Below are 25,835 nucleotides of genomic sequence, written 5' to 3'. Positions count from 1 at the left end.
GTGTGTAGATTTCTGACACTGTGTGTGTGTAGATTTCTGACACTGTGTGTGTGTGCGTAGGTTTCTGACACTGTGTGTGTGTGTGTAGATTTCTGACACTGTGTGTGTAGATTTCTGACACTGTGTGTGTGTGTGTGTGTGTGTGTGTGTGTAGATTTCTGACACTGTGTGTGTAGATTTCTGACACTGTGTGTGTGTAGATTTCTGACACTGTGTGTGTGTGCGTAGGTTTCTGACACTGTGTGTGTGTAGATTTCTGACACTGTGTGTGTAGATTTCTGACACTGTGTGTGTGTAGATTTCTGACACTGTGTGTGTAGATTTCTGACACTGTGTGTGTGTAGATTTCTGACACTGTGTGTGTGTGCGTAGGTTTCTGACACTGTGTGTGTGTAGATTTCTGACACTGTGTGTGTGTAGATTTCTGACACTGTGTGTGTAGATTTCTGACACTCTGTGTGTGTTGATTTCTGACACTGTGTGTGTGTGTGTGTGTGTGTGTGTGTGTGTGTGTGTAGATTTCTGACAGTGTGTGTGTAGATTTCTGACACTGTGTGTGTGTGCGTAGGTTTCTGACACTGTGTGTGTGTAGATTTCTGACACTGTGTGTGTAGATTTCTGACACTCTGTGTGTGTAGATTTCTGACACTGTGTGTGTAGATTTCTGACACTGTGTGTGTAGATTTCTGACACTGTGTGTGTGTAGATTTCTGACACTGTGTGTGTGTGTAGATTTCTGACACTGTGTGTGTGTGCGTAGGTTTCTGACACTGTGTGTGTGTGTAGATTTCTGACACTGTGTGTGTAGATTTCTGACACTGTGTGTGTGTAGATTTCTGACACTGTGTGTGTGTGCGTAGGTTTCTGACACTGTGTGTGTGTAGATTTCTGACACTGTGTGTGCGTAGATTTCTGACACTGTGTGTGTGTAGATTTCTGACACTGTGTGTGTGTGGAATTCTGACACTGTGTGTGTGTAGATTTCTGACACTGTGTGTGTGTAGATTTCTGACACTGTGTGTGTGTGGAATTCTGACACTGTGTGTGTGTAGATTTCTGACACTGTGTGTGTGTGGAATTCTGACACTGTGTGTGTGTAGATTTCTGACACTCTGTGTGTGTAGATTTCTGACACTGTGTGTGTGTGTGTGTGTGTGTGTGTGTGTGTGTGTGTGTGTAGATTTCTGACACTGTGTGTGTGTAGATTTCTTACACTGTGTGTGTGTAGATTTCTGACACTGTGTGTGTGGAGATTTCTGACTTAGCATATGTGTGTCGATTACTGATGAAAAAAAAAATCAAAGATTCTGGAAATTAAAAACACACACAGAAATCTCTGGAGAAACTCAGCATGTCTGGCAGCATCTGTGGAGAGAAATCAGACTTAACATTTCAAGTCCAGTGACCCATTTTCAGAACTGACAGTAGCTAGGAAACAGTGGTATGTGTTACGAAGGTGTGGTGGGCGTAAATGATAGGTGGAGATGGAACCCAGAGAGAGGGGGAAGGGCTGGGCAGACAAAGGACTGGGTACCCGTCAGCTTGGGAGAGTGGATGGCTGCGAATGGGGATCATTACTGTATGAGAATGGGTTGGTTGTAGCAACCAGCTTGTCTGATGATACTTAGTTCCACCCCCCACCCCCCGCATTGTCAGCCTTCCGCAGGGTTCATTCCCTCAAGGACACCCTGGTCCACTCCTCCTTCATTTCCAGCACATCCCACAGGCCCACAGCAGCTTCCCCTGTAAGTGCCGAAGGTGTAACACCTGCCCATTTACCTCCTTCCCCCCCCACCAACCTCAGTTTCCAAGGGCCTAAACATCCCTTCCAGGTGAAACAGAATTCCCACAATCTAGTCTAGTGCATTTGCAGCTCTCGATTGTGGTCTCCTCTACACTGGGGGAATGAAGCATGGACTGGGTGACTGCTTTGCAGTACACCTACGTTCTTTCTGCAAAGAACACCCCTGATTTTCCAGTTGCCTGCCACTTAAACACACCACCATGTTCCCTTGCCAATGTCTGTCTCAGGTTTGCTGCAGTGTTCCAGTGAAGCTCATTGCAAGTTGGAAGAACAGCACCTCATTTACTGCTTGGGGACTCTATCGAGTTCAATAATTTTAGGGCTTGAGGCATCTTTTTCCATGTCCTTACTGCAACCCCCACACAGCAGGCTTTGCTATCGCATGGTCTGCTATTACACGCTACCCATTGTTTGCCAATAACAGTCTCATTAGCAGCTATTCGCTCTCCTAGGCTGACCGATACCCAGCCCCTTGTCTGCCTGTTTGTTTCTCTCACTTACCCCTCCTCACTTCCCCAGCCCATCTTCAGCAGTATACACCTCCTGCTTTCTAGCTACAGTCAGTTCTGAAGAAGGGTCACGGGATCCAAAACGTTAACTCTCTCTCCACAGATGTTGCCAGACCTGCTGAGTTATTCTTCACCTCTGATACTGCCTTTATATAAACCTCTGCCATTTGCGTGCTCTTCTGACTCAGTGTGTACAGGGATGACCGGTATTGTCAAAGAGATTTCCAAGAACATGTGTGTAGACTTGAGATACCACTTGTAGATAGACATCCATTAATACATGGTGTGAGGATTTCCAATACCACATGTACATTGACTCCCAATAACATGCCTGTGTATTGACCTCTAATACCATGTGTGCGAATAGATCCCTGGCATGGCCTATGTGTGGAGAATCACAGTGATGTTTTTGAGCAATTGTTTCAGCTGGCTTTTTGGAAACAGCCAATGACAGTGCGATGTGAATTGAACTGCAGTCTGTGGTGGCTCCCAGCTCACAGCCCGCTCTCTCTTACCCACAGCTCACTGACCGATTTTGTGTGAATTAACTGCAAGCAGCAACTACACAGTCACCAATTCATTCAAATCACTGCCCAAGTCTTGTCAAACTGATTGCTTGCTAATAGTAGGAGGTTGTAGAAAGAGTCAAATTGTCAGGCTCTGTGTAGCCTGTTCAATAGTGAACAGGGCCATGGTCACAGCATCTATAGTTGTCCAGCAAGCCTTGGTGAAAAACCCTTAAATGAGACAGATTCCAACAAGCTACAGAATAGCAGAGTGCTTAACAAGCTCAGAAAAGAGACAGGAAATGATTAATAACTGAAAAGATACAACTATGAGCAAGTAACATGGAGATGGAAATCAATATATCTGTGACTCATTATGGTTTGAGAACATTAAGCATCTGACACCCCCTCAACTTTCCCTCAAAAAGCATCAGATGTGTCAGTTTGTTTCAGAGTTAGCAATGAGGACGGTGAGTTAGCTGTCTGATGGTTTATGCTGGTGAACTTTCTATCTATCGGCTGTAACTGGGTGTGATTAGCAATCACTTCCTCTGGTGGGTGCATGCTGCATTCAATTTAACCAATCGCAGAATGGCTATCGCCAAGGAGGAGACCATCCAGCCCATTGTGTCCATTCTAGCTCTCTGCCGTTCACTGAGTTTCCACATCCCCTCCTTTACCTCACATCCCGACATTTTATGTTTACTCTCCAGAGGATAATCCCATTCCCCTTCCGAGAGCCTCGATTGAATGTTGCTGTTGGAAAGTTGGATTTTTTATTCATTCTTGGGATGAGATCATCACCAACCAGATCATCATTTATAGCCCGTCCCGATCTCCGTTATTCGGCTTTGAGTTGCATGTAGGCCAGGCAGGGTAAGGATGGTAGATTCATCCCTAAAGGGCACTAGCGGCCCAGATGGGCTTCTCCCATCATGGTCATCACCAGAGTTCATTTCCAGAGTTTTACTAAATTCAAATTCCACCATCTGTCATGGCAGGATTTGAACCTAAGCCTCCATTACCTGTGTCCCTGGGTAAACAGACCATTGATAATATGACTGGGCCATAGACTCCGCTTATGCCCATTAGGCCAATGATTTTTTTTTAACCAATCACAGTCAGTCTGTGCCCTCTCATTCCCCATCCTGTCGCCAATACTTAGAATCATAGAGTGCAGAAGGAGGCCGTTCGATCCAACCTGTCTGTACTGGCTCCCAAAAGAGCTACCCAGTTAGTCCCTGTCTCAAGCCCTATCTCCATAACCCTCTAAATTACTCCAGGCAACCTCCCCCAGCCTTCATGATTTGAAAGCCTGGATCAAATCTCCATCCCTACTTTCTTCCAAGGAAAGCAGTCCCAGCTTTTCCAATTTATCCTCCTAGCTGAAGTTCCACACATCTCTGGAATCACCCCCCCTGCCATGGATCTATTTTGCCTCCTCTCTGATACCTTTGCACCTACCTCGGACAGATTCCCAGTTATTGTCGAGTGTCAAAGGGAACAGACGGCTGCAGGAATCTTTCTCAGCTTCACCCTAGAAGTTCTTCACATGGGGAGAGGGGTTTAAATTTGAGAGCACCCAATCACGGGTGCTATCTTAATGCAGACGTTAACAGTGAGTGGTCACATCCTGGCGATAAGACCATATGACCATAAGACCTAGGAGCAGAAATTAGGCCAATCGTCTCGTCAACTCTCCATTCAATCATGGCTGACAAGTTCCTCAACCCCATTCTCCTGCTTTCTCCCTATAACCCTTGATCCTCTTTACAATCAAGTGCCTTTCTATTTCAGTCTTAAATGTACTCAATGACGTGGCCCCCACAGCCTTCTGTGGCAGTGAATTCCATAGATTCACCACTCTCTGGCTGAAGAAGTTTCTCCTTATCTCTGCTCTAAAAGGTCTTCCCTTTACTCCAAGGTTGTGCCCTCGGGGGTCCTAGTCTCTCCTTCCGATGGAAACATCTTCCTGACATCCACTGTGTCCAGACCAGTCAGTATTCTGTAAGTTTCAGTTTGATCCCCACTCATCCTTCTAAACTCCAATGAGTATAGTCCCTGAGTCCTCAAACATTCCTCATAGGTTAAGCTTTCCATTCCTAGGACCGTTCTCGTGATCCTCCTCTGAACCCGCTCCAGGGCCAGTACATCCTTCCTGAGATATGGGGCCCAAAACAGCGCATAAGAGGGTGTGCAGCACCCTGTAATGTCAGTTTACATCACTCAAAGGACAGGCACATTTTTCTGAAGAAGTGCCCAGGCCCGAAACGTCAGCCTTCCTGCTCCTCTGCTGCTGCCTGGCCTGCTGTGTTCCTCCGGTTCCACACCGTGTTATCTCTGACTCCAGCATCGGCAGTTCCTGCTATCTCTGCTCATTACCACACCTTGGAGAAACTCTGGGAGTCACATTCAAAAAGGAACTAGCCTGGACTGGTGCTATGGACAGTACAAAGGGGCGTGGGAGTTCAGTCTGAGATTTCCCATTTTGCACTGGGCTTCCTGGTGGGCGCAGTGGACAGGAGGAGTGGAGTGAGAGAGGGGAGAGAGAGAGGGGAGTGAGAGAGGGGAGTGGACAGGAGGAGTGGAGTGAGAGAGGGGAGTGAGAGAGTGGAGTGAGAGAGGGGAGTGGACAGGAGGAGTGGAGTGAGAGAGGGGAGTGGACAGGAGGAGTGGAGTGAGAGAGGGGAGTGGACAGGAGGAGTGGAGTGAGAGAGGGGAGTGGACAGGAGGAGTGGAGTGAGAGAGGGGAGTGAGAGAGGGGAGTGGAGTGAGAGAGGGGAGTGGACAGGACGAGTGGAGTGAGAGAGGGGAGTGAGAGAGGGGAGTGGACAGGAGGAGTGGAGTGAGAGAGGGGAGTGAGAGAGGGGAGTGAGAGAGGGGAGTGGACAGGAGGAGTGGAGTGAGAGAGGGGAGTGGACAGGAGGAGTGGAGTGAGAGAGGGGAGTGAGAGAGGGGAGTGGAGTGAGAGAGGGGAGCGGACAGGACGAGTGGAGTGAGAGAGGGGAGTGGACAGGAGGAGTGGAGTGAGAGAGGGGAGTGAGAGAGGGGAGTGAGAGAGGGGAGTGGACAGGAGGAGTGGAGTGAGAGAGGGGAGTGAGAGAGGGGAGTGGACAGGAGGAGTGGAGTGAGAGAGGGGAGTGAGAGAGGGGAGTGGACAGGTGGAGTGGAGTGAGAGAGGGGAGCGGACAGGACGAGTGAAGTGAGAGAGGGGAGTGGACAGGAGGAGTGAAGTGAGAGAGGGGAGTGGACAGGAGGAGTGGAGTGAGAGAGGGGAGAGAGAGAGGGGAGTGAGAGAGGGGAGTGAGAGAGGGGAGTGGACAGGAGGAGTGGAGTGAGAGAGGGGAGTGAGAGAGTGGAGTGAGAGAGGGGAGTGGACAGGAGGAGTGGAGTGAGAGAGGGGAGTGGACAGGAGGAGTGGAGTGAGAGAGGGGAGTGGACAGGAGGAGTGGAGTGAGAGAGGGGAGTGGACAGGAGGAGTGGAGTGAGAGAGGGGAGTGAGAGAGGGGAGTGGAGTGAGAGAGGGGAGCGGACAGGACGAGTGGAGTGAGAGAGGGGAGTGAGAGAGGGGAGTGGACAGGAGGAGTGGAGTGAGAGAGGGGAGTGAGAGAGGGGAGTGAGAGAGGGGAGTGGACAGGAGGAGTGGAGTGAGAGAGGGGAGTGGACAGGAGGAGTGGAGTGAGAGAGGGGAGTGAGAGAGGGGAGTGGAGTGAGAGAGGGGAGCGGACAGGACGAGTGGAGTGAGAGAGGGGAGTGAGAGAGGGGAGTGGACAGGAGGAGTGGAGTGAGAGAGGGGAGTGAGAGAGGGGAGTGAGAGAGGGGAGTGGACAGGAGGAGTGGAGTGAGAGAGGGGAGTGAGAGAGGGGAGTGGACAGGAGGAGTGGAGTGAGAGAGGGGAGTGAGAGAGGGGAGTGGACAGGTGGAGTGGAGTGAGAGAGGGGAGCGGACAGGACGAGTGAAGTGAGAGAGGGGAGTGGACAGGAGGAGTGAAGTGAGAGAGGGGAGTGGACAGGAGGAGTGGAGTGAGAGAGGGAGTGGACAGGAGGAGTGGAGTGAGAGAGGGGAGTGGACAGGAGGAGTGGAGTGAGAGGGGAGTGGACAGGAGGAGTGGAGTGAGAGAGGGGAGTGGACAGGAGGAGTGGAGTGAGAGGGGAGTGGACAGGAGGAGTGGAGTGAGAGAGGGGAGTGAGAGAGGGGAGTGGACAGGACGAGTGAAGTGAGAGAGGGGAGTGGACAGGAGGAGTGGAGTGAGAGAGGGGAGTGGACAGGAGGAATGGAGTGAGAGAGGGGAGTGGACAGGAGGAATGGATTGAGAGAGGGGAGTGGACAGGACGAGTGAAGTGAGAGAGGGGAGTGGACAGGAGGAGTGGAGTGAGAGAGGGGAGTGGACAGGAGGAGTGGAGTGAGAGAGGGCGGTGGACAGGAGGAGTGGAGTGAGAGAGGGGAGTGGACAGGAGGAATGGAGTGAGAGAGGGGAGTGGACAGGAGGAGTGGAGTGAGAGAGGGGAGTGGACAGGAGGAATGGAGTGAGAGAGGGGAGTGGACAGGAGGAGTGGAGTGAGAGAGGGGAGTGAGAGAGGGGAGTGAGAGAGGGGAGTGGACAGGAGGAGTGGCGTGAGAGAGGGGAGTGGACAGGAGGAGTGGCGTGAGAGAGGGGAGTGGACAGGAGGAGTGGCGTGAGAGAGGGGAGTGGACAGGAGGAGTGGCGTGAGAGAGGGGAGTGGACAGGAGGAGTGGAGTGAGAGAGGGGAGCGGACAGGACGAGTGGAGTGAGAGAGGGGAGTGGACAGGAGGAGTGGCGTGAGAGAGCGGAGTGAGAGAGGGCAGTTGGAGGGAGCATCTGAAGAAGATCCCACACACCTCGCTCAGGACTGTGCATGAAGCTTATAGACCATCTCTCTCCTGTGCCAGAACAGCAGCCAGGATCACTGGGAGACTCTACACCCAACAATGATGCTGTATCTAATGGTTGATGTCTCAGCTTCCAGTATTTTAGTCTCAATCACTCACAGGACATGAGCAGCTGGACACCAGATTTATTGCCTATCCCTAATTGCCCATGGTCAAGGTAGTAGTGAGCTGCCTTCTTGAGCCGCTACGGCCCACTTGCTGTAGATGCACTCACAATGCCCGTAGGGAGGGAATTCCAGGATTCTGACCCAGTGACACTGAAGGAACGGCGATATATTTCCAAGTCAGGATGGTGAGTGGCTTGAAGGGGAACTTGCAGGGGGTGGCATTCCCAGCATCAAACAAATTGTCCCATGCTAGGTGTAGTATCCAAAAATGACAGCATCTTCCAACATCATAGGGAGCTCAGCTCAACCTATAACATTCTAACGGGTCTAGGGCTAGGCTGAGGGGCAGCACAGTGGCTCGGTGGTTCGCACTGCTGTCTCACAGCACCAGGGACCTGGGTTTGGTTCCACAGACGGGTGACTGTCTGTGTGGAGTTTGCACATTCTCCTTGTGTCAGTGTGGGTTTCCTCCCACAGGCCCTAGATGCACAGGTTAGGATGGATTAGCCGTGGGAAATTGCCCCATAGTGCCCAGGTGAGGTGGGTTAACCATGGGAAATGCAAGGATAGGGTAGAGAGGTGGCTCTGGGTGAGATTCTCTCTGGTAGGTTGGTATGAGCTGAATGGCCTGCTCCCATGCTGTAGGGATTCTAAGAGAGAGAGCGTAAATGCGAGAAGGACATTTCCAATCACCAGGAAATCCAGAACCTAGGGTCACAGTTTTGAGGGAATTCAAGGTCAGCTATTGAGGACAGGGATGAAGAGAAATGACCTCACCCGGAGCGCGGTGAGCCTGTGGAATTCTCCGTCACAGAAAGTGGTTGAAGTCAATCTGAAATGTTTTCAAGAAGGAGTTGGATAGGGTTCGAATCAGAGAGACGTACATAAGGGGCACTTCGGCCCATCGAGTCAGCACCAATCAAAACTGACTGTAAATCTCATTAATCCCACTTCCCATAGCCTTTCGGGTGCTCATCCAACTAAGTATTTTTTAACAGTTTCCTGCCTCAACTCCCCTCACAGGCAGTGCACTCTAGACATTCCCACCCCCCAACCTCTGGAGGAAAAATAATTTTCCAAATCCCCTCTAAATGCCTGCCTTTTGCCTTAAAATGATGGTCCCCTTCCACTGAGGAGAAACAGCTACTTCCCATCCATGCTATCCAGGCTCTGGTTGTCAGGGCTTAAGGGATCAAAAGCTACAGGGAGAAATGGAACAGGAGACAGAGTTTGGATGGTGGAGCAGGCTCAATAGGATGAATGGCTTATTTCTGGTCCCATTTTCTACGTTTCTATCACTGATTGTCACAATAATCTATCTCACCAATCTCCTTTGGGAAGTGAAATCTGCCATCCTTACCCAGTCTGGCCTACATGTGACTCCAGACCCACCGCAATTTGTGGTTGGCTCATAGCTGCCCTCCAAAATGACCCAGCGAGTCACTCAGTGCCGTCCCCATCCCATGAAAGGGTTAAATAAATGTTTTAAAGGTTCCCCTTGCATATTGGACACAGAGAGGCTGTTGTGGTCTTCCCACATGCACCCCACCCCCCCCCCCCCGCCTCCGCCCCCGCCCCCGCCCCCGAGGGGTGGCTATCCCATCACTGATTTTCTGCCAGCACCCCTTGCTTTTATCTGCCTGCCCAGATTGCTGCTACCCACGCCAACATAGTGCAATCCAAAGTCAGACCTTCTAGGCCCAGAGCTGCCCATGTTCATCCTTCCAGGCATGCTGCAGCTGTGAGGGCTGCACTGCGCAGGAGAAAAGAACAGGTGTTAAGGAATGCACACTGGGTGATTCGGCAACTATTGTTGGCAGTGTGATGTGACGTAGCTTATACATTTGCCCTGCAAAGTTTGGTTTTGCTACGTGCCCAAGAGGCACCGTGTCAAAATCAGATGTTGCTGGAAAAACTCAGCAGTTCTGGCAGCGTCTGTGGAGATAGAGAGAGAGAGAGACACAGAGTGAAGTCCAGTGACCCTTCTTCAGAATGGGTTGTAGCTTGGAAGCAGATGGTGTACAAACTGAAGATGGGGTGTGGGAAGGGTGGAAGGAGTAAGCGAGAGGTAGAGATGGAGCCCAGAGATTAGATTCCCGACAGTGTGGAAACAGGCCCTTCAGCCCAACAAGTCCACACTGCCCATTGAAGCATCCCACCCAGACCCATTCTCCTATAACCCACACTCCCCTGAACACTACGGGCAATTTAGCATGGCCGATCCACCTAGCCCGCACATCTTTGGACTGTGGGAGGAAACCGGAGCACCCGGAGGAAACCCACGCAGACACAGGGAGAATGTGCAAACTCCACACAGACAGTTACCCGAGGCTGGAATCGAACCTGGGTCCCTGGCGCTGTGAGGCTGCAGCGCTAACCACTGCATCATACTGCCCCAACAGTGAGTGAGACAGTAGTTGGGCAGGTAAAGGTCAGTCTGGGGGAATGACTAGCTGCTATTGGGAACCATGAGAATGGGTTGTTTGTGGAAGCAGCCCTTGCAATGGGAAGGCCTGGTGTGTGGGCATTATAGTAACGACATTGAAGGAGGTGCTAAAATTGTTGAAATCATGACAAGGAGACAATCAGAGACAATAGGGAGAGATAATGTGTTTGGGACTGTTGAAGACAGATCATCTGAGTTTCCTCACCACCAGCCTGCTTTGTCCCACCTACCCACAACCTGCTTTCGTGATCCTTGGTTAATTGGGTCACTCTGTAATCCATCCATACTACCCCTCCCTCGTTGGGAAATTTCTGCAGGGCAGCTTGTGGATGGTACACACTGCTGCTGCTTAAGCGTCAGTGGAGGAGGGACTAGCTAGTGAGGGTAATGCATGGGATGCCAGTTAAGAGGATATTGTCAGGAATCTGGGGCATTGTTGGAGCTGCACTTATCCAGGTAAATGGGGACTACTTCAATACACTCCTGACTTGTGCCTTGTAGATGGATAGGTCTTCGTTTGGAAGATGCTGCCAAAGGAGCTGTAGGGTCTTTGATTTTTACAGCATAGAAAGAGGCCCTTCGGCCCATTTTGTCCAAGCCAATCGCCACGCTCCTATCTACTCTCATCCTATTTTCCAGCACTTGGGTTGCTGCAGAACAATACATAGATGTTACTCAGGGCACTTGTAAACGGAGGCTGCTTTGTCACTGGCTGGGTAGTTAGGTAACAGACATAGGCAAAGGTGCATTCTGTATGAGGTGTATTAGTGTGTGAATTCATACATCAGCAACGGGTTTGGTATAGATTCATATATAACCCTGGATTAGTAAGGGGGCGGGGCAAGGATTACAGGGAGAAGGCAGGAGAATGGGATTGAGAAACGTATCAGCCATGATTGAAAGGCAGTGCAGACTTGATGTGCTGAATGGTCTCAATCTGCTCTTTGGTCTTATGGATTGTATGGTCTTGACGGGCTGAATGGCCTCAATCTGCTCTTTGGTCTTATGGATTGTATGGTCTTGATGGGCTGAATGGCATCAATCTGCTCTTTGGTCTTATGGATTGTATGGTCTTGATGGGCTGAATGGCCTCAATCTGCTCTTTGGTCTTATGGATTGTATGGTCTTGACGGGCTGAATGATCTCAATCTGCTCTTTGGTCTTATGGATTGTATGGTCTTGATGGGCTGAATGGCCTCAATCTGCTCTTTGGTCTTATGGATTGTATGGTCTTGATGGGCTGAATGGCCTCAATCTGCTCTTTGAAATTATGGATTGTATGGTCTTGATGGGCTGAATGACCTTTTTATGCTGCTTTGAGGTTGGCTAGTTAAGCAGGACAGCTGGTGTGATGAAGGGTCTAGGCCCGAAACGTCAGCTTTTGTGCTCCTGAGATGCTGCTTGGCCTGCTGTGTTCATCCAGCTCCACACCTCAGCTGGTGTAGAGCCTCTGTCACTGTGCAAAGACCTTACAGGGAGACATCGACAAAAACAGAGAGCAGTTGATCGTTTATTAACGACAAATTCTGAGAAGAAAAGGGAAGGCAGACTTTTGTTTTTTATACCCTTCTGGGATGTGGCCATCGCTGGCTAGACCAGCACTAGCTGCTGAGCCATCCGCATCTTGCTGTTTGTAAGACAATACAGCAGTGAGATGGTGCCAACAACAAATTGCATTAATATAGCTCCTTCCACCACCTCAGGACTTCTCCGACTGCTATACAACTAACGAAGCAGTTTGGGAGTGTGGTGAATGTTGCAATCTGTTGGACGTGGCATCCAGTTTGTGCAAGATCCCACAGTGCGATAACCGCCAGGTAACCCACCACAGCAATGTCAATGGAAGGATATATATTGACCAGGACACTAAGAGCATTCCCCTGCTCTTTACTGCAACTGAGACAGTTGCTGCTCACTCTCTGCTTTGGGGGCTTGCCAGAAGAACGATTACGTGGGATTTAAATATTCAAACACAGTTTTGATTTTTGAAAGAACTGTTTATTAAGGTGCGAGGCTCAGGCTGTGAGACCTGTTCTGTCTTGATGCTATTATTTAACGTTAAGAGTGGTCTGGAATGTTTGACTTCTTTATACATCCTGTGAGCAGGGCAGCGTGTGTTACCTTTGTGGGTGCCTGGGCTTTGATCTTCTGGTAGTCTCAAACGTTCAGTGTTGTTTTGAGACAGTGCAAAGGGAAATGAGTAAGCTGATCAGAAAAGCAGATTTGTAATTAGCGTCAGCACATCAAAGAGTGCAATAACATTGCACCGACGTGGAGTGATTCTTCGGGTCTATTGTTATATTTTTGTCTGTCTGTACTAAATCTTTCCATCTTTCAGGTGCACTTCAAACCGCATTCATCGTCACCATTGCTAATTATCCCCCGGAAGAGTTACACTGCAGAAGGAGGCCGTTCAGCCCCTTGCTAAAGTACTAGCACCAGCTGTACAAATGAGCATTGCAGCTCAGGCCGGTCTCTGGCTGTAACCCTGCATGGTTTTACTCTCCTTGTAAATGGTGTCCTCCCTGCTGGATGTCTCGTTGTCCCACCACACACACTGACAGCACATTCCAGAATGTGGCAACGAGCTGGGTGAGAAAGGGTCCCATCGTATTATCATCACTTCCTTCGCCAATGATCTTAACTCCTGTTTCCCAATGGGAACAGTTCCTCCCTCTCTGCCCTGTCTAACCCCCTCAGACTTTTAAACAGCACGGCCCAATCTCCCTGCCAACTTTCTCCACTCCCGGGGGGAAACAGTTCCGGCTTCTCTGCCCCGTCCACGTCACTAAAAACTCTTGTTCCCGGAACCGTTCTGATCAATTGTTTGTACACCCTGCCTGAAGCTGACTGAGCCTTTCTCTCAGCGTTAGAAACCCAGTTCCCTTCAGGGCTCAAATGGAGCAACTCCAGAGTTGCTTGTGAGTGGGTAATGTTCTTTGGACTTCGCTAAAGCCTTCCAGGCCACCCTTGTGGCGCAATGATAGTGTCTCTGTCTCTGAACCAAGAGCCCTGGGTTCAAGCCCCACCTGCTCCAGAGGTGTGTTATAACATCTCTGAACTGGCTGATTAGAAGATGTCTTTGAGTTCTTTTGTGAACCTCCTTTTTATAATTTATTGATAGAACCTTTCGCTCGAGTTTCAGTCACACTCCCCTCATCTTTGGGCACCTGGGTGTGAAGGGGACATGGGCCTGGCTAAAGTAGCCATCAATAGATCCTGTCAGTGGGATTTGGAAGGGGGTGGTCTTAGCTCTCCCTTCCACTGCCCGCTTCTCTTTTACAGCAACATCCACGCCCACTGTCCTTGAGGGCGAAAGCATGTGGTGTTCACTGGTACCTTGAAGCCAAATGGGACAGATGGGCACAGCAGGGGCTGGAGTGCATTATCTTCCACTCAAACATCGTTCTGATTTAACGGCTTTGTTTTCCTGCTTCAATTATTTGATCTTTTTCTTTTCTTTCAGCTCTTTCCACATTGTCCCTGTTGGACACGGTGGCTCGGTGGTGAGCACTGCCGCCTCACAGTGCCAGGAGCCTGGGTTCGATCCCACCCTCGGGCGACTGTCTGCCCGGAGTTTGTACCTTCTCCCTGTGTCTGCGTGGGTTTCCTCCGGGTGCTCCTGTTTTGTCTCACGGTCCAAAGATGTGCAGGTTAAGGTGGATTGACCGTGCTAAATTATCTGTAGTGTCCAAGATGTGGAGGTGCTGCTATTGGACTGGGGCAGATGAAGTCACACCACACCAGGCTATAGTCCAACAGGTTTATTTGAAATCACAAGCTTTTGGAGCACTGCCCCTTGGTCAGGTGAGGTGGAGGGAAGTGTGCCTGATGAAGGAGCAGAGCTCCAAAAGCTTGTGATTTCTAATAAACGTTTTGGACCATAGCCTGGTGTCGTGTGATGTTTGACATAGTGTCCAAGGATGTGTTTAGCCAGGGGAATTGCAGGAATAGGGTCGGGGTGGGTGGCTGTTCAGAGGGTTGGTGTGGACCTGTTGATGTTGATTGATTTACAGTCACGTGTCCCGAAGTATAGTGAAAAGACTTGTTTGCGAATGGTACAGGCAGATCATAGAAGGAAAGGATGTACAGATCAAAGAGACTTAGACAGAGGCGTACAGGTCACATTGCACGGGGTGTGCGCTAGGCGAGATCAATGTTAGCAAGATCAGTGTTATTTGAGGCTAGAGAGTCCATACATCAGCCTGATAACGGCTGGGAAGCAGCTGTCCCTGAACCTGCTGGTATGTCGACGGTCGTTCAGACGATGGGCCGAGTGGTCTGTTTCCACACGAGAGGGGATCTATGACAGTGTTTGTTATGTGATATTGAAAGGTTGGATGATAGTGTTTACTTTTTGAGAGGCTGAGTTACTTAATCTCCAACTCCCTACCCCTATACTGTGGTAAAATTGGAAGCCCGGAGTCCTTGGGGAGGGTGTATGCAGCTTCCATTGGCACGCTTAAACATTTATATGAAACGTGGGCACTGCAGGGGCTTGTGGATACACCAATACCACCCGCCAACAATATTTTGATTTAATTCCCACAGTTTTCTGTGCGTTTTTGGTTGAAGTCCCTTCAGTGGGCAGTCTCACAAAAACACATGCTGAGTTTTTGCTCAAAATGGGATTTGGTTTCTGAACGAGGGAAGGCAACCAGAAGGGGAACGGTGGAAACTGATGTTTGTGCTAAACCATAGATTTACAATAAAGTCCTTGTAAATCCCTGAGAATCATTTCCTGCTCAATTCGACATTTGGAGATCTGTGTATGAAAGAGCATTTCAGGCTGAAGGAAAACACACGGTTACAGATCTAACTGTAACAAACATTTAGCCAAGATTTTAACGGAGGCTCGTGTATGCGCTCCCTGGCCTTGCACCCTCGGGTCAGATGATCTCCACCCCCATTTAGAACCGAAATCCAGGGGATTATCCCTGGACAGTAACACGTTACATTATGGGAACGGGTCACACGCACCCGGGCTGTGTTCAGAATCACAGCATTGTTACAGTACGGAATGAGGCCATTCAGTCCATCAAGCCTATACCAGTTCTAATCATCTGAGTCAATCTCTTGCCTTTACTCCATATCCCCGCACACCATTGTTACCCGAATATGCACCCAACTCCCTCTTGAATGCTTCGTTTGAACTAGCCTCCACCCACATTTCCGGGCAGCGCATTCCACACCCTCACAACTCACTGGGTATAAATGGTTTTCCTCACATTTCCAACACAAAATCAGCAATTGCTGGGACAGTAGGAATTGCTGACGCTGGAAAATCTGAGATAACCAGGTGTGGAGCTGGATCAACACAGCAGGCCGAGCAGCGTCAGAGGAGCAGGAAGGCTGAGGTTTCGGGCCTAGACAGAGGGATCCCAACCCGAAACGTCAGCTTTCCTGCTCCTCTGACGCTGCTTGGCCTGCTGTGTTCGTCCAGCTCCACACCTGGTTATCTCAATTGCTGGGAAAGCTCAGTAGGTCGGGCAGCATCTGTGGAAGGGCCACTGGACCCAAAACGTCAACTCTGATTTCTGTCCACAGATGAAGCCGGACCTGCTGAGCTTCTCCAGCAACTTCAGTTTTTGTTTCTGATTGACAACATCTGCAGTTCTTTCAGTTTCCCCTGCTTCATTTGCAGATCACTTTAAATCTATGACCTCTCATTCTTGTCCTTTATATAAATGGGAACAGGCAGATTAAAAATCCTGTCAAATATAAAAAGACTGCAGCGTGGTTTAATCGAGGTGTTATTGGTGATGAGGTGTTTGGAGAGAGACTGAGGGAGAATCCATTTTTCCCAGTGCTGTTCGGACATGGTGTGGAAGGGGGTCTCAAGCCAAAGGTTAAGTTCTTAAGATCTGAGCCAGACCATTCAGGGCTGATAATTGGGAAACGCTTACTCACACAGAATAAGCCTGGAACTCTTTCTCCACACCCTCCATCCTTAGGGAAAAAACATGATTGAATACGTGGGATGATAGTAAGTTTTGAAAATGAGATGGATACATGTACCTGTTTGGGAATGCTGTGAAAGTTTATCTTAGAGAAGTTTAGATTAGATTCTCTACAGTGTGGAAACAGGCCCTTCGGCCCAACAAGTCCACACTGCCCCATGCAGCATCCCACCCAGACCCATCCCCCTGTGCATGATGGGCAATTTAGCATGTCCGATCCACCTAGCCTGCACATCTTTGGACCGTGGGAGAAAACCGGAGCAAACCTACGCAGTCACTGGGAGAGCATGCAAACTCCGCACAGACAGTTGCCTGAGGCTGGAATTGAACCCGGGTCCCTGGCGCTGTGAGGCTGCAGAGCGAACCACTGAGCCACCGTGCCCCCCTAAATCATGAGGGACACAGATGGGGTTAATGGTCACTGTCTTTTCCCGAGGATGGGGGATTTCAAGTCTGGGGGGGGTGGGGTGGCACATTTTTAAGGTGAGAGGAGGAGATTTAAAAATAAACTTGAGGGGCAAATGTTTTACACTGAGGGTGGTTCTTTTGCAGAATGAACTTCCTGAGGAAGTGGTCGAGGGAGGTACAACTACAACATTTAAAAGGCATTTGGATGAATTTATGAAAAGGAAAGGTTTGGAGGGAAATGGGCCGGGAGCATCAGCTGTTAGTCCTAATTTTCAGATCAGCTACTGAGTTACGAAGAGAATACCAGCGAGGGAGACTGCACTCACCAACACTATTACTCACAGTTATAGCTTCCACCATGAAACAGGGAGCTTGGAAGTTTGAAAGTTTAGTTTGGGATTATGGTCAGCATGGACTGGTTGGAGCGAAGGGCCTGGTTCCACGATGTGAGGAAACGGAGTTAAGATGCAGGAAATCCCTACTCTACCTCCATGATAGATCAGGCTCAAAGGGCCGAATGGACTCCTGTTCCTACAATTACTACAGCTGTGTCTATTAGTTTCTACACCTTTAGTTGCACACACTAGCATCAAAGGCAGGAATTAATTGACGTTTCAAGATTTCATGACTGTTTCCAAGTGTTCTTTTCTCACGTGTGTGAATGCATTGAAATGTCGACTGTACAGGAGAGGAGTTAGTGATGTTGAGAAGTAGAATTTTGTTTGTTAATGTTTAGGGTTTCTACCTCCTTTAGCACTTCCTCCATGTTCCTGTCCCAGTATTTTAGCACCGTCAGTTACTGATAAGTAGGTCAGCTGGACAGATTCAGATCAGGTGATGCGCAGTTTTTTTGATTGATAGCAGCATCAGCTGCTAGTCCTGTTTTTCAGATCAGTTACTGAGTTACAACGAAAATACCACCGAGGGAGGCTGTAAACACCAATGCCATAGCGTCCCCCACGAAACAGGGAGCTTGGAAGTTTGAAAAATCAAATGCTGGATATTCCCACTCTCTCAACCGCACTCTCTCTTTCACACACTCATTCTCACTGTTAATTTCCTCAAATAATGTCCTTCCTTTCTTTGACTTCTGTTCTCCATCTTATGTACACACACTCTCTTGTTGTCTAATGGCTTGTATGTTTTAAGAGACATCTCATTGTATCATCGTTGATTCATAGCATGTGACTGGGTGTCTAAAGGTCTCATTTTCCATCCTACCTCAGACCACTTGAAACATGACACTCTGTTACATACTGACAGCTCTATATTAGCCCAGACATATGTGTGCCTGAGAAATGTAATGTCTGTACATTATAATTAGTTGAAATCCCTATCTGTTGGATTCTTCAATACCTAAATATCCACTCCTAGTTTCTTGTAACAACATCAGTATTGCTATGTTATGAGGTAAGTTCAAACCACCTCTCAATGACACTTATAGAGAGAGAATGAAAGAACGTAAGATCTAAAAAGATCATTGAGGACATCTGTTTCCACATTCCTGATGTACCCTACCACCTTAGCTGCTGACAGAACCCCCATCCATGCCTCCATTACAGTAAACACACTCATACCAGGCGCATGCCAATAAATTAGGAACAGGAGTAGGCCATTCAGCCCTTTGAGTCTGCTGGACCATTCAACCCGATCATGGCTGATTCTCCAGACTGATGCCATGTCCCCACTTTCTCCCATACCCCTTAATGCCTGTTAAATCTAAAATAAAACATTCAGCTCTTTCTTGATTATATTGGGGAACTTGACCTCCGTAGCATTCTGTGGCACAGAATTCCACAAGTTCATTAGCCTCGGGGTGAAGACATTTCTCCCTATCTCAGTCTTCAGTGGTCCTCGCCCTATCCTGAGGCTGTGGACCTCTGGCTCTGGACTCCCTACCAGGGCAAACTTCCTCCCTGTATCCAGCCTGCTTAGATTCTGCTTAGATCTGTTTCAATCATATCTCCTTCTTGTTTCATGAATAGAGACTTGGTTGAACGAATCTCTCCTGATAGGACCATCCTGCAATCCTACTACCATCCACATTCTATCCTTAATAAACCTGTTCCCTTCTAACTCCCCTACTTGCTGATCAATATTGGTTTCCAGGCAAGAAATGTCTGACTTTTTAGAATTCTTGACTTTGGTTCCCTGATTTTGTGTCGACTTACCCTCCCTATCCCCTCCAACACCTCGACCCTCTGGGATATTGATCTTCCTCCAACTCTCACCTCATGAGTATCTCCAATTTTAACTTCACCTTCGAGATGCCTGCGACCCAAGCTCTGAAATTGCCTCTCCCACCTCTCTTTCCACCTTTAAGACACTCCTTAAAGCCTATTGCTAGGACCAAGCTGTTAGTTGCCTGACTTACTATCACTTAACATGTCTTACAGTGAACGTTGCTTTAGAAAGCTCCTTCTCAGCTGCATTATGGGTGTCTCAGCACATTAAAGGTGCTTTTTAAGAGATGTTTGTTCATGGGATGTGGGTGTCTTTGGCCAGGTCAACATTTATTGTCCATCCCTAATTACCTAGAGGGCGGTTAAGAGTAAACCACATTGCTGTGGGTCTGCAGTCACATGTAGGCCCAGACCTGGTAAGGATGGCAGATTTCCCTCCCTGAAGGATGTTATTGAATCAGATGGGTTTTTACAACAATAGCTGCCATGGGGTAGTTTTTTATTCCAGAATTTGGTTCAATTCATTTTCGCCATCTGCCCCGGTAGGATTCGACCCAAGATCCTAGATCAATATCCTGGGCTGCTAGTACTGATAACCCAGTGCTATCACCATGAACAATATCTATTGGGCTGGCTGATAGACTGGTACCAGATGTGTTGATCTAGCCAATGGCGTCCCACTAGGCGCCTTGGGCTAACCAATGGGCTGTCACCAGGTCTAGCCAATGGGCTCTCACCAGTTGCCTTGGGCTGACCAATGAACAGGGACCAGGTGTCAAGCTGGCTTTGCCTCATTGGGCCCGGGTCTGAGAGTTCAATACATTTTTTTTTGATTTTGGTAGTTCGATGCGACTCGATGGTGTTTTTTGAGACGGTAGGTGAGATTTGTCAAATTGCATCGCCGTGGTTTCTCACGCCCAACCAAAGTGTTTGAGCTGAATGTTTGTTGACCTTCTGACCTTTCACCTTTCCAGCCTTGATCCTTGACCTGCTGGTGGTGGCAGCAGTGCAGAAGATGGTAAGGAGAAAGGCACCTTCGGAGGTGAGCCCCAGCTTGCTGGATTATATTGTCATGGATGTCTTTGCGTTCCCGGCCGGTCAAGCCAGCAGAGCTGTCATGGTGACTCGATTCTTCTTCAGCCACCTGGTCCTAGCTGTGCCCCTGCGGATCCTCTTGGTGATCTGGGCTGGAGTCATTGGCCTCTCCCGTGTCATGATTGGCCGGCATTACCTGACAGATGTCTTCTGTGGATTTTTCATTGGCTACCTGCAGTTCAACTTGGTGGAGCTCCTGTGGATACCATCTGGTACCTGTCAGCTCCTCATCTCAGTTATCCCGAACTTACAGGGCGCTTAGAGAAGCCGGGGGGCCGAAGGGGGTGGATGTGGGGGTAAGGTGAGGCGGTATTTAGGCACCCCTATTGAAGGTAAGAACATCTCAGTGCTTCAGGCCTTCTGTGGTGAGCGACCCCAATTTTCAGAGAAGGGGAAAGCACATTTCTGCTCTGCCTCGTGGATATTTTAGAAAATTGTGTTTCTTGAAAGCGCATCATGAAAATTCAAAAGATTTGCTTGTATTTTGTCGAAAAACAGGTTAACTGCGAATGGGTGGGTACCGGGATTTTGTGTTGTCTGCTGAAGGGGGTGTAACTAATTTGTGAAGAACCTTTCAAACAGGAACCTCATTCTTGGTCACAGCAATAACAGGCGCGTTGATTTGTAGGAATTGTAAAAGGATGCAATGTTTTCCCAGTGATGCCAGAATGTAACAGTGTGTCTTGATACTCATCTTTCCTTGTTTTACTTTGAGGTTGCCCTATCCACAAGGTGTGTGTCTGCCCTGCAACTTGCAATTGCCCACCGACAGAAATCGAAACGTATCGAGCTCTCAGACGGAGGTCCAATGAGGCAACATCAGCTCTACACCTGGTGGCGGTTCATTGGCCAACCCAAGGTGTTTGTTGAGAGCCCATTGGCTAGACCAGCATCTCTGATGCCAGTTCATTGGCTAGACCAACACATCTGATACCAGTTCATTGGTTAGCCCATAGATCTGGAAAGTGCCCATTGGTCAGCCTAACAGATCTGGTCATGGCCTTTAGGCTCTCAACAGATGTGTTTGACTGGCCAAAGAACTATTATAAGGCATCTGTGGCTTTAAAATGAGAAGCTATTGAATACAATCTGAAATTTAAAACTTGCATCAGTTGTGGTGACCTTGAGTGACTGGATTCTGATTTCAAAAAGATACCCATCTGGTTTACCCGTGGCCTTTAGGGGAGGAAACTGCCATCCTTACCTGGTCTGGCCTACATGTGACTCCAGACCCACAGCAATGTGGTTGGATCTTAACTGCCCTCTGAATGGCCAATCAAGACACTCGGTGATATCAAAATGCTACAAAAAGAAGATGAAAACTCAACTGACCATTGCCATCGAGGTTGGCACTGGGCCAGCCATTCTCATTCCTGCAAACTCCTTGTAACAAACCTGGGAGAGAGTGGGGTCCGCCTGTTGGGCTGGTCAAGTGACAGCCTGACACAGCCACCCCCACAGAATCATACCTTACAAATGTTTACAGGACACCCATCAGCATCTCCGGGAATGTCCATTCCCCCTATCCGCAGGACAGACCCAGCAGAGCTGGAGATGCTGTCATACACCAGAGACTATTTGCTGTGGGAGTCCTTAATATTAACCCTAATGAAGGCTATTGGCATCAGTTCAAACATGGGCATGAATGCCTCCTACTGGAGCCGCCACCTCCCTACAGCTGATAAACAGTGATCTCCAGCTGAGCACCAGCTACAAACAGCACTGAGAGTCTAGGAGCATTGCTAATGGTTAGCGCTGCAGCCTCACAGCACCAGGGACCGGGTTCGATTCCAGCTTCGGGCGACTGTCTGTGTGGAGTTTGCACATTCTCCCTGTGTCTGTGTGGGTTCCCTCTGGGTGCTCCGGTTTCCTCCCACAGCCCACAGATGTGCAGCAATGGGTGGATTGACCGTGGGTACTGCAGGGTTACAGATTTAGGGTAGAGGGAAGGTGACGGACGGGATGCTGCTTGGAGGCTCGGTATGGACTCGATGGGCTAAATGGCCTGTTCCACACTGTAGGGATTCTACGCTGGCCAACTGTGTTCTGAAGGATGTAGCTACCAGACACAAACATGTGGCAGCTGTGAGAAAGCCAAGAAGAGACCAAAACCGCATTATCTTCATTTTCACCAACCCATCTGTGAGGGCAATGGCCAGAAAGAGCCTTTGTTGAGTCTCTGAAGGAAATGTGTCACCTTTTCTCAGAGTGACGTACACAGGGCACACTGTGCCAGTAATCCAGAACCAAACACTCATTCCCAGCATGGAAGTTTAAAAACAAATCATAGTCTGATGGTTACTGTAACCCAGACCAACTTTCAGTGATAACAAAGTGTGAAGCTGGATGAACACAGCAGGCCAAGCAGCATCTCAGGAGCACAAAAGCTGACATATCGGGCCTAGACCCTTCATCAGAGAGGGTTCCTGATTCTAATTAAGTTTAAACTCTACCAGGTGGTGTGTGTGGGATTGAACCCACCTCTTCAGGAACTTTATCTGGGTCTCTAGACTACTCAACCAGTACTGTCTCCCAACATACCACTGACTCCTTACAGGATCAATGCTGCAGGCTCTTCCCTCAGGCAGATAAGGGCCTCAATGTAATGTCCAACTCTTTTGTTTCTCAAGCCTGAGAACGGGATTTGAACCCCAAACCTCAGAGGGAGCACTGCTACTGACTGGGCTCACATTTGTTTACAAATCAGGAGTGGGATGGAATACTCCCCACTTGTCCGGATGGGTGCAGCGCCAACAACATGCCAGAAGGTTGGCACCATCTAGGATAAAGCAGCCTGTTTGATCAACAGTCCGTCCACTACTTTAATCCAGCCATTCCCTCCACCACTAAGGCATGGTCACCCCCATCTACTAGACAGACTGTAACAACTTGCTAGGGCTCCTCAGACAGCACCCTCCAAACCCATGACCACTTCCATCCAGAAGGACGTGGGCAGCAGATACATGGGGCACACCGTCCCCTGCAGATTCCCCTCTCACCATCCCGACTTGGAAATGTATCGCCGTCCCTTCGGTGTCGCTGGGTCATAATCCTGGAGCCTTCCGCCACAAGGACTGCAGGGGCTCAGCAAGGTACCTCACCACCACTTTCTCAAGGGGCAATTAGGGCCGTGTGGTAAATGTTGGCCCAGCCAGTGACACTCATATCCCACAGACAAATGAAAACAAAACCTGATATGAAAGAGATGAATGAGTGTGTGGGGTTCCTCTATACATTGTAAGTGTGTGAGGAGTGAGGCTAAAGAACTATTCATGGAATGATTGGATCGATATTGAACTTTGGATCAGTATGGGTTTCCTTTGTTTATAACATTTTAATTAAATAAATCCTTTCCTACTCTCACATGATATTTCACAGACTACCCTATGGCCTCACACCATTAGCTTCTGATGAATCCAGCTGCTCCAGCATTCCTGTATTACACCTTCAGTGACTCTCCAGAACTGTTAGACACACAGTTATCCTGAAGACTGGCCAAAGGCACGATTCAGGTAAATTGGCAGGACTTCCAACTCTCGAAGAAAAATTTACATTTATGTGTCACCTGCCACAATAGGGCATTTCCAATGCGGACTATACAGACCTTTTTTCAAGGGTGGCCATTGCTACAAAGTAGGAAATGACGTGACCAATTTGATCCCAAAAATGCCAACGATGTGATAATCTGTTTTTAGGAGCCGGTTCACAGGTAAATATATCTTCAGGACAAGATAGCCCTCTCACTCTGCTTCAAAAACATTGTTGGGATCTTTTGTCTGACAGGATGGGCTATGATTCTATGGAGTTTGCACCTTCTCCCCGTGCCTGCTTGGATTCCCTCCAGGTGCTCCAGTTTCCTCCCACAGCCCAAAGATGTGCAGTATAGGGTGGATTGGCTGTGCTAAAGTGCCCCGTAGTATTGAGGGGTGTGTAGATCAGGTGAGTTATGTGGGGATGGGGCTGGGTGGGATGCTCTGAGAATCGGTGTGGACGTGTGTTTGCACACAGTAGGGATTCCACAATCCTGAGACTGGGCTGTGATGAACATTTACCATCTGTAGTTAATTCCCCAAACCCACAGCCAGAAGGACAGCACAGCAAGGAGACCACCAGCAGTAAGTTGCTACAGCAGCAACACACCATCCTGATGTGGAAATATGCCATTGTTCCTTCACTATCCCTAACAGCACTGAGACTGCACCTATAGCACAGGGACTGTAGGTCAATTAGACCAAGGGCAGTGACGGATGGGCCTCACCATTGATGCTGTTATGGACCAGATCAGACCCCCTCAAAATATTTTAAGAAGGTAGTCTAGACCCTAAATTTTTCTTATTCTCTAACTCTATTTCTTACAGGCAGGTTGTACTGAGGAGGTGGGAAAACTGCAGAAAGATTTAGACAGTTCAGGAGAGTGGTCCAGGAAATGGCTGATGAAATTCAATGTGAGTAAATGTGAGGTTTTGCACTTTGGAAAAAAGAATACAGGCATGGACTATTTTCTAAACGGTGAGAAAATTCGCAAAGCTGAAGTACAAAGGGATCTGGGAGTGTTGGTCCAGGATTCTCTAAAGGTTAACTTGCAGGTAGAGTCTGTGATTAAGAAAGCGAATGTAATGTCATCGTGTATCTCAAGAGGGTTGGAATATAAAAGCAGCGATGTGCTTCTGAGGCTTTATAAAGCTCTAGTTAGGCCCCATTTAGAATACTGTGTCCAATTTTGGGCCCCACACCTCAGGAAGGACATACTAACCCTGGAGCGTGTCCAGTGGAGATTCACACAGATGATCCCTGGAATGGTAGGTTTAACGTATGATGAACGGCTAAGGATCCTGGGATTGTACTCATTAGAGTTTAGAAGGTTGAGGGGAGATCTAATAGAAACTTACAAGATAATGTATAGTTTAGAAGGGGTGGACGCTAGGAAGTTGTTTCTGTTAGGCAGGGAGACTAGGACCCATGGGCACAGCCGTAAAATTAGAGGGGATAAATTTAAAACGGAAATGAGACGACATTTCTTCAGACAGAGAGTGGTGGGCCTGTGGAATTCATTGCCACGGAGTGCAGTGGAGGCCGGGACGTTAAATGTCTTCAAGGCAGAGATCAACAAATTCTTGATCTCACAAGGAATCAAAGGCTACGGGGAGAGTGCAGGGAAGTGGAGTTGAAATGCCCATCAGCCATAATTTAAATGGCGGAGTGGACTCGATGGGCCGAATGGCCTTACTTCCACTCCTATGTCTTATGGTCTTATTTTATAGATAGATGTAAAGTGCTGTGTTTCAGATGAAATGCAACTGAGCAAACTGCTCAACATTTCACAAAGCACAACATAGTCAAACACTAGGACAGGGAAACTTAGGATAATTTAACTCCATTGGAATGCTTCACAGAATGATAGATACAGTAATTATTACTAATTAACTGCTCCAACATAGTAACATCCCATAAGCACCATGCCTTGGCAAAAAGACAATTTCAGAAAACAGAGATAGCAAGGTGTGGTTAATAAAATGTGAGGCTGGATGAGCACAGCAGGCCAAGCAGCATCTCAGGAGCACAAAAGCTGACGTTTCGGGCCTAGACCCTTCATCAGAGAGGGGGATGGGGTGAGGGTTCTGGAATAAATAGGGAGAGAGGGGGAGGCGGACCGAAGATGGAGAGAAAAGAAGATAGGTGGAGAGGAGAGTATAGGTGGGGAGGTAGGGAGGGGATAGGTCAGTCCAGGGAAGACGGACAGGTCAAGGAGGTGGGATGAGGTTAGAAGGTAGGAGATGGAGGTGCGGCTTGGGGTGGGAGGAAGGGATGGGTGAGAGGAAGAACAGGTTAGGGAGGCAGAGACAGCTTGGACTGGTTTTGGGATGCAGTGGGTGGAGGGTAAGAGCTGGGCTGGTTGTGTGGTGCAG

At 48.7% G+C, this 25,835-nt stretch overlaps 1 protein-coding gene across 3 annotated transcripts in view; it reads left to right on the top strand.

Annotated features, from left to right (window-relative positions):
- LOC125465298 (inactive phospholipid phosphatase 7) overlaps positions 1-24,791 on the top strand; it is a 44,203-nt gene extending 19,412 nt beyond the window's left edge. The window contains exons 2-3 of one of the 3 annotated variants that reach the window (XM_059638388.1): positions 19,809-19,876; positions 20,645-24,791. In XM_059638388.1, the coding sequence (XP_059494371.1) occupies positions 19,809-19,876; positions 20,645-20,860 (284 nt within the window). In that variant the 3' untranslated portion in view covers positions 20,861-24,791. Of the gene's footprint in view, positions 1-13,749; positions 13,805-19,808; positions 20,142-20,644 lie in introns of those variants that run through there. The other 2 variants (XM_048558593.2, XM_059638389.1) reach the window with 2 other exon arrangements.
- The last annotated feature ends 1,044 nt before the right edge of the window (positions 24,792-25,835 follow it).

The sequence above is a fragment of the Stegostoma tigrinum genome, chromosome 29 (genome assembly GCF_030684315.1).
Source record: "Stegostoma tigrinum isolate sSteTig4 chromosome 29, sSteTig4.hap1, whole genome shotgun sequence".
Taxonomy (NCBI): domain Eukaryota; kingdom Metazoa; phylum Chordata; class Chondrichthyes; order Orectolobiformes; family Stegostomatidae; genus Stegostoma; species Stegostoma tigrinum.
Note: the sequence above shows the minus strand (reverse complement) of the source record. Positions and strands in the feature narration are given on the sequence as shown.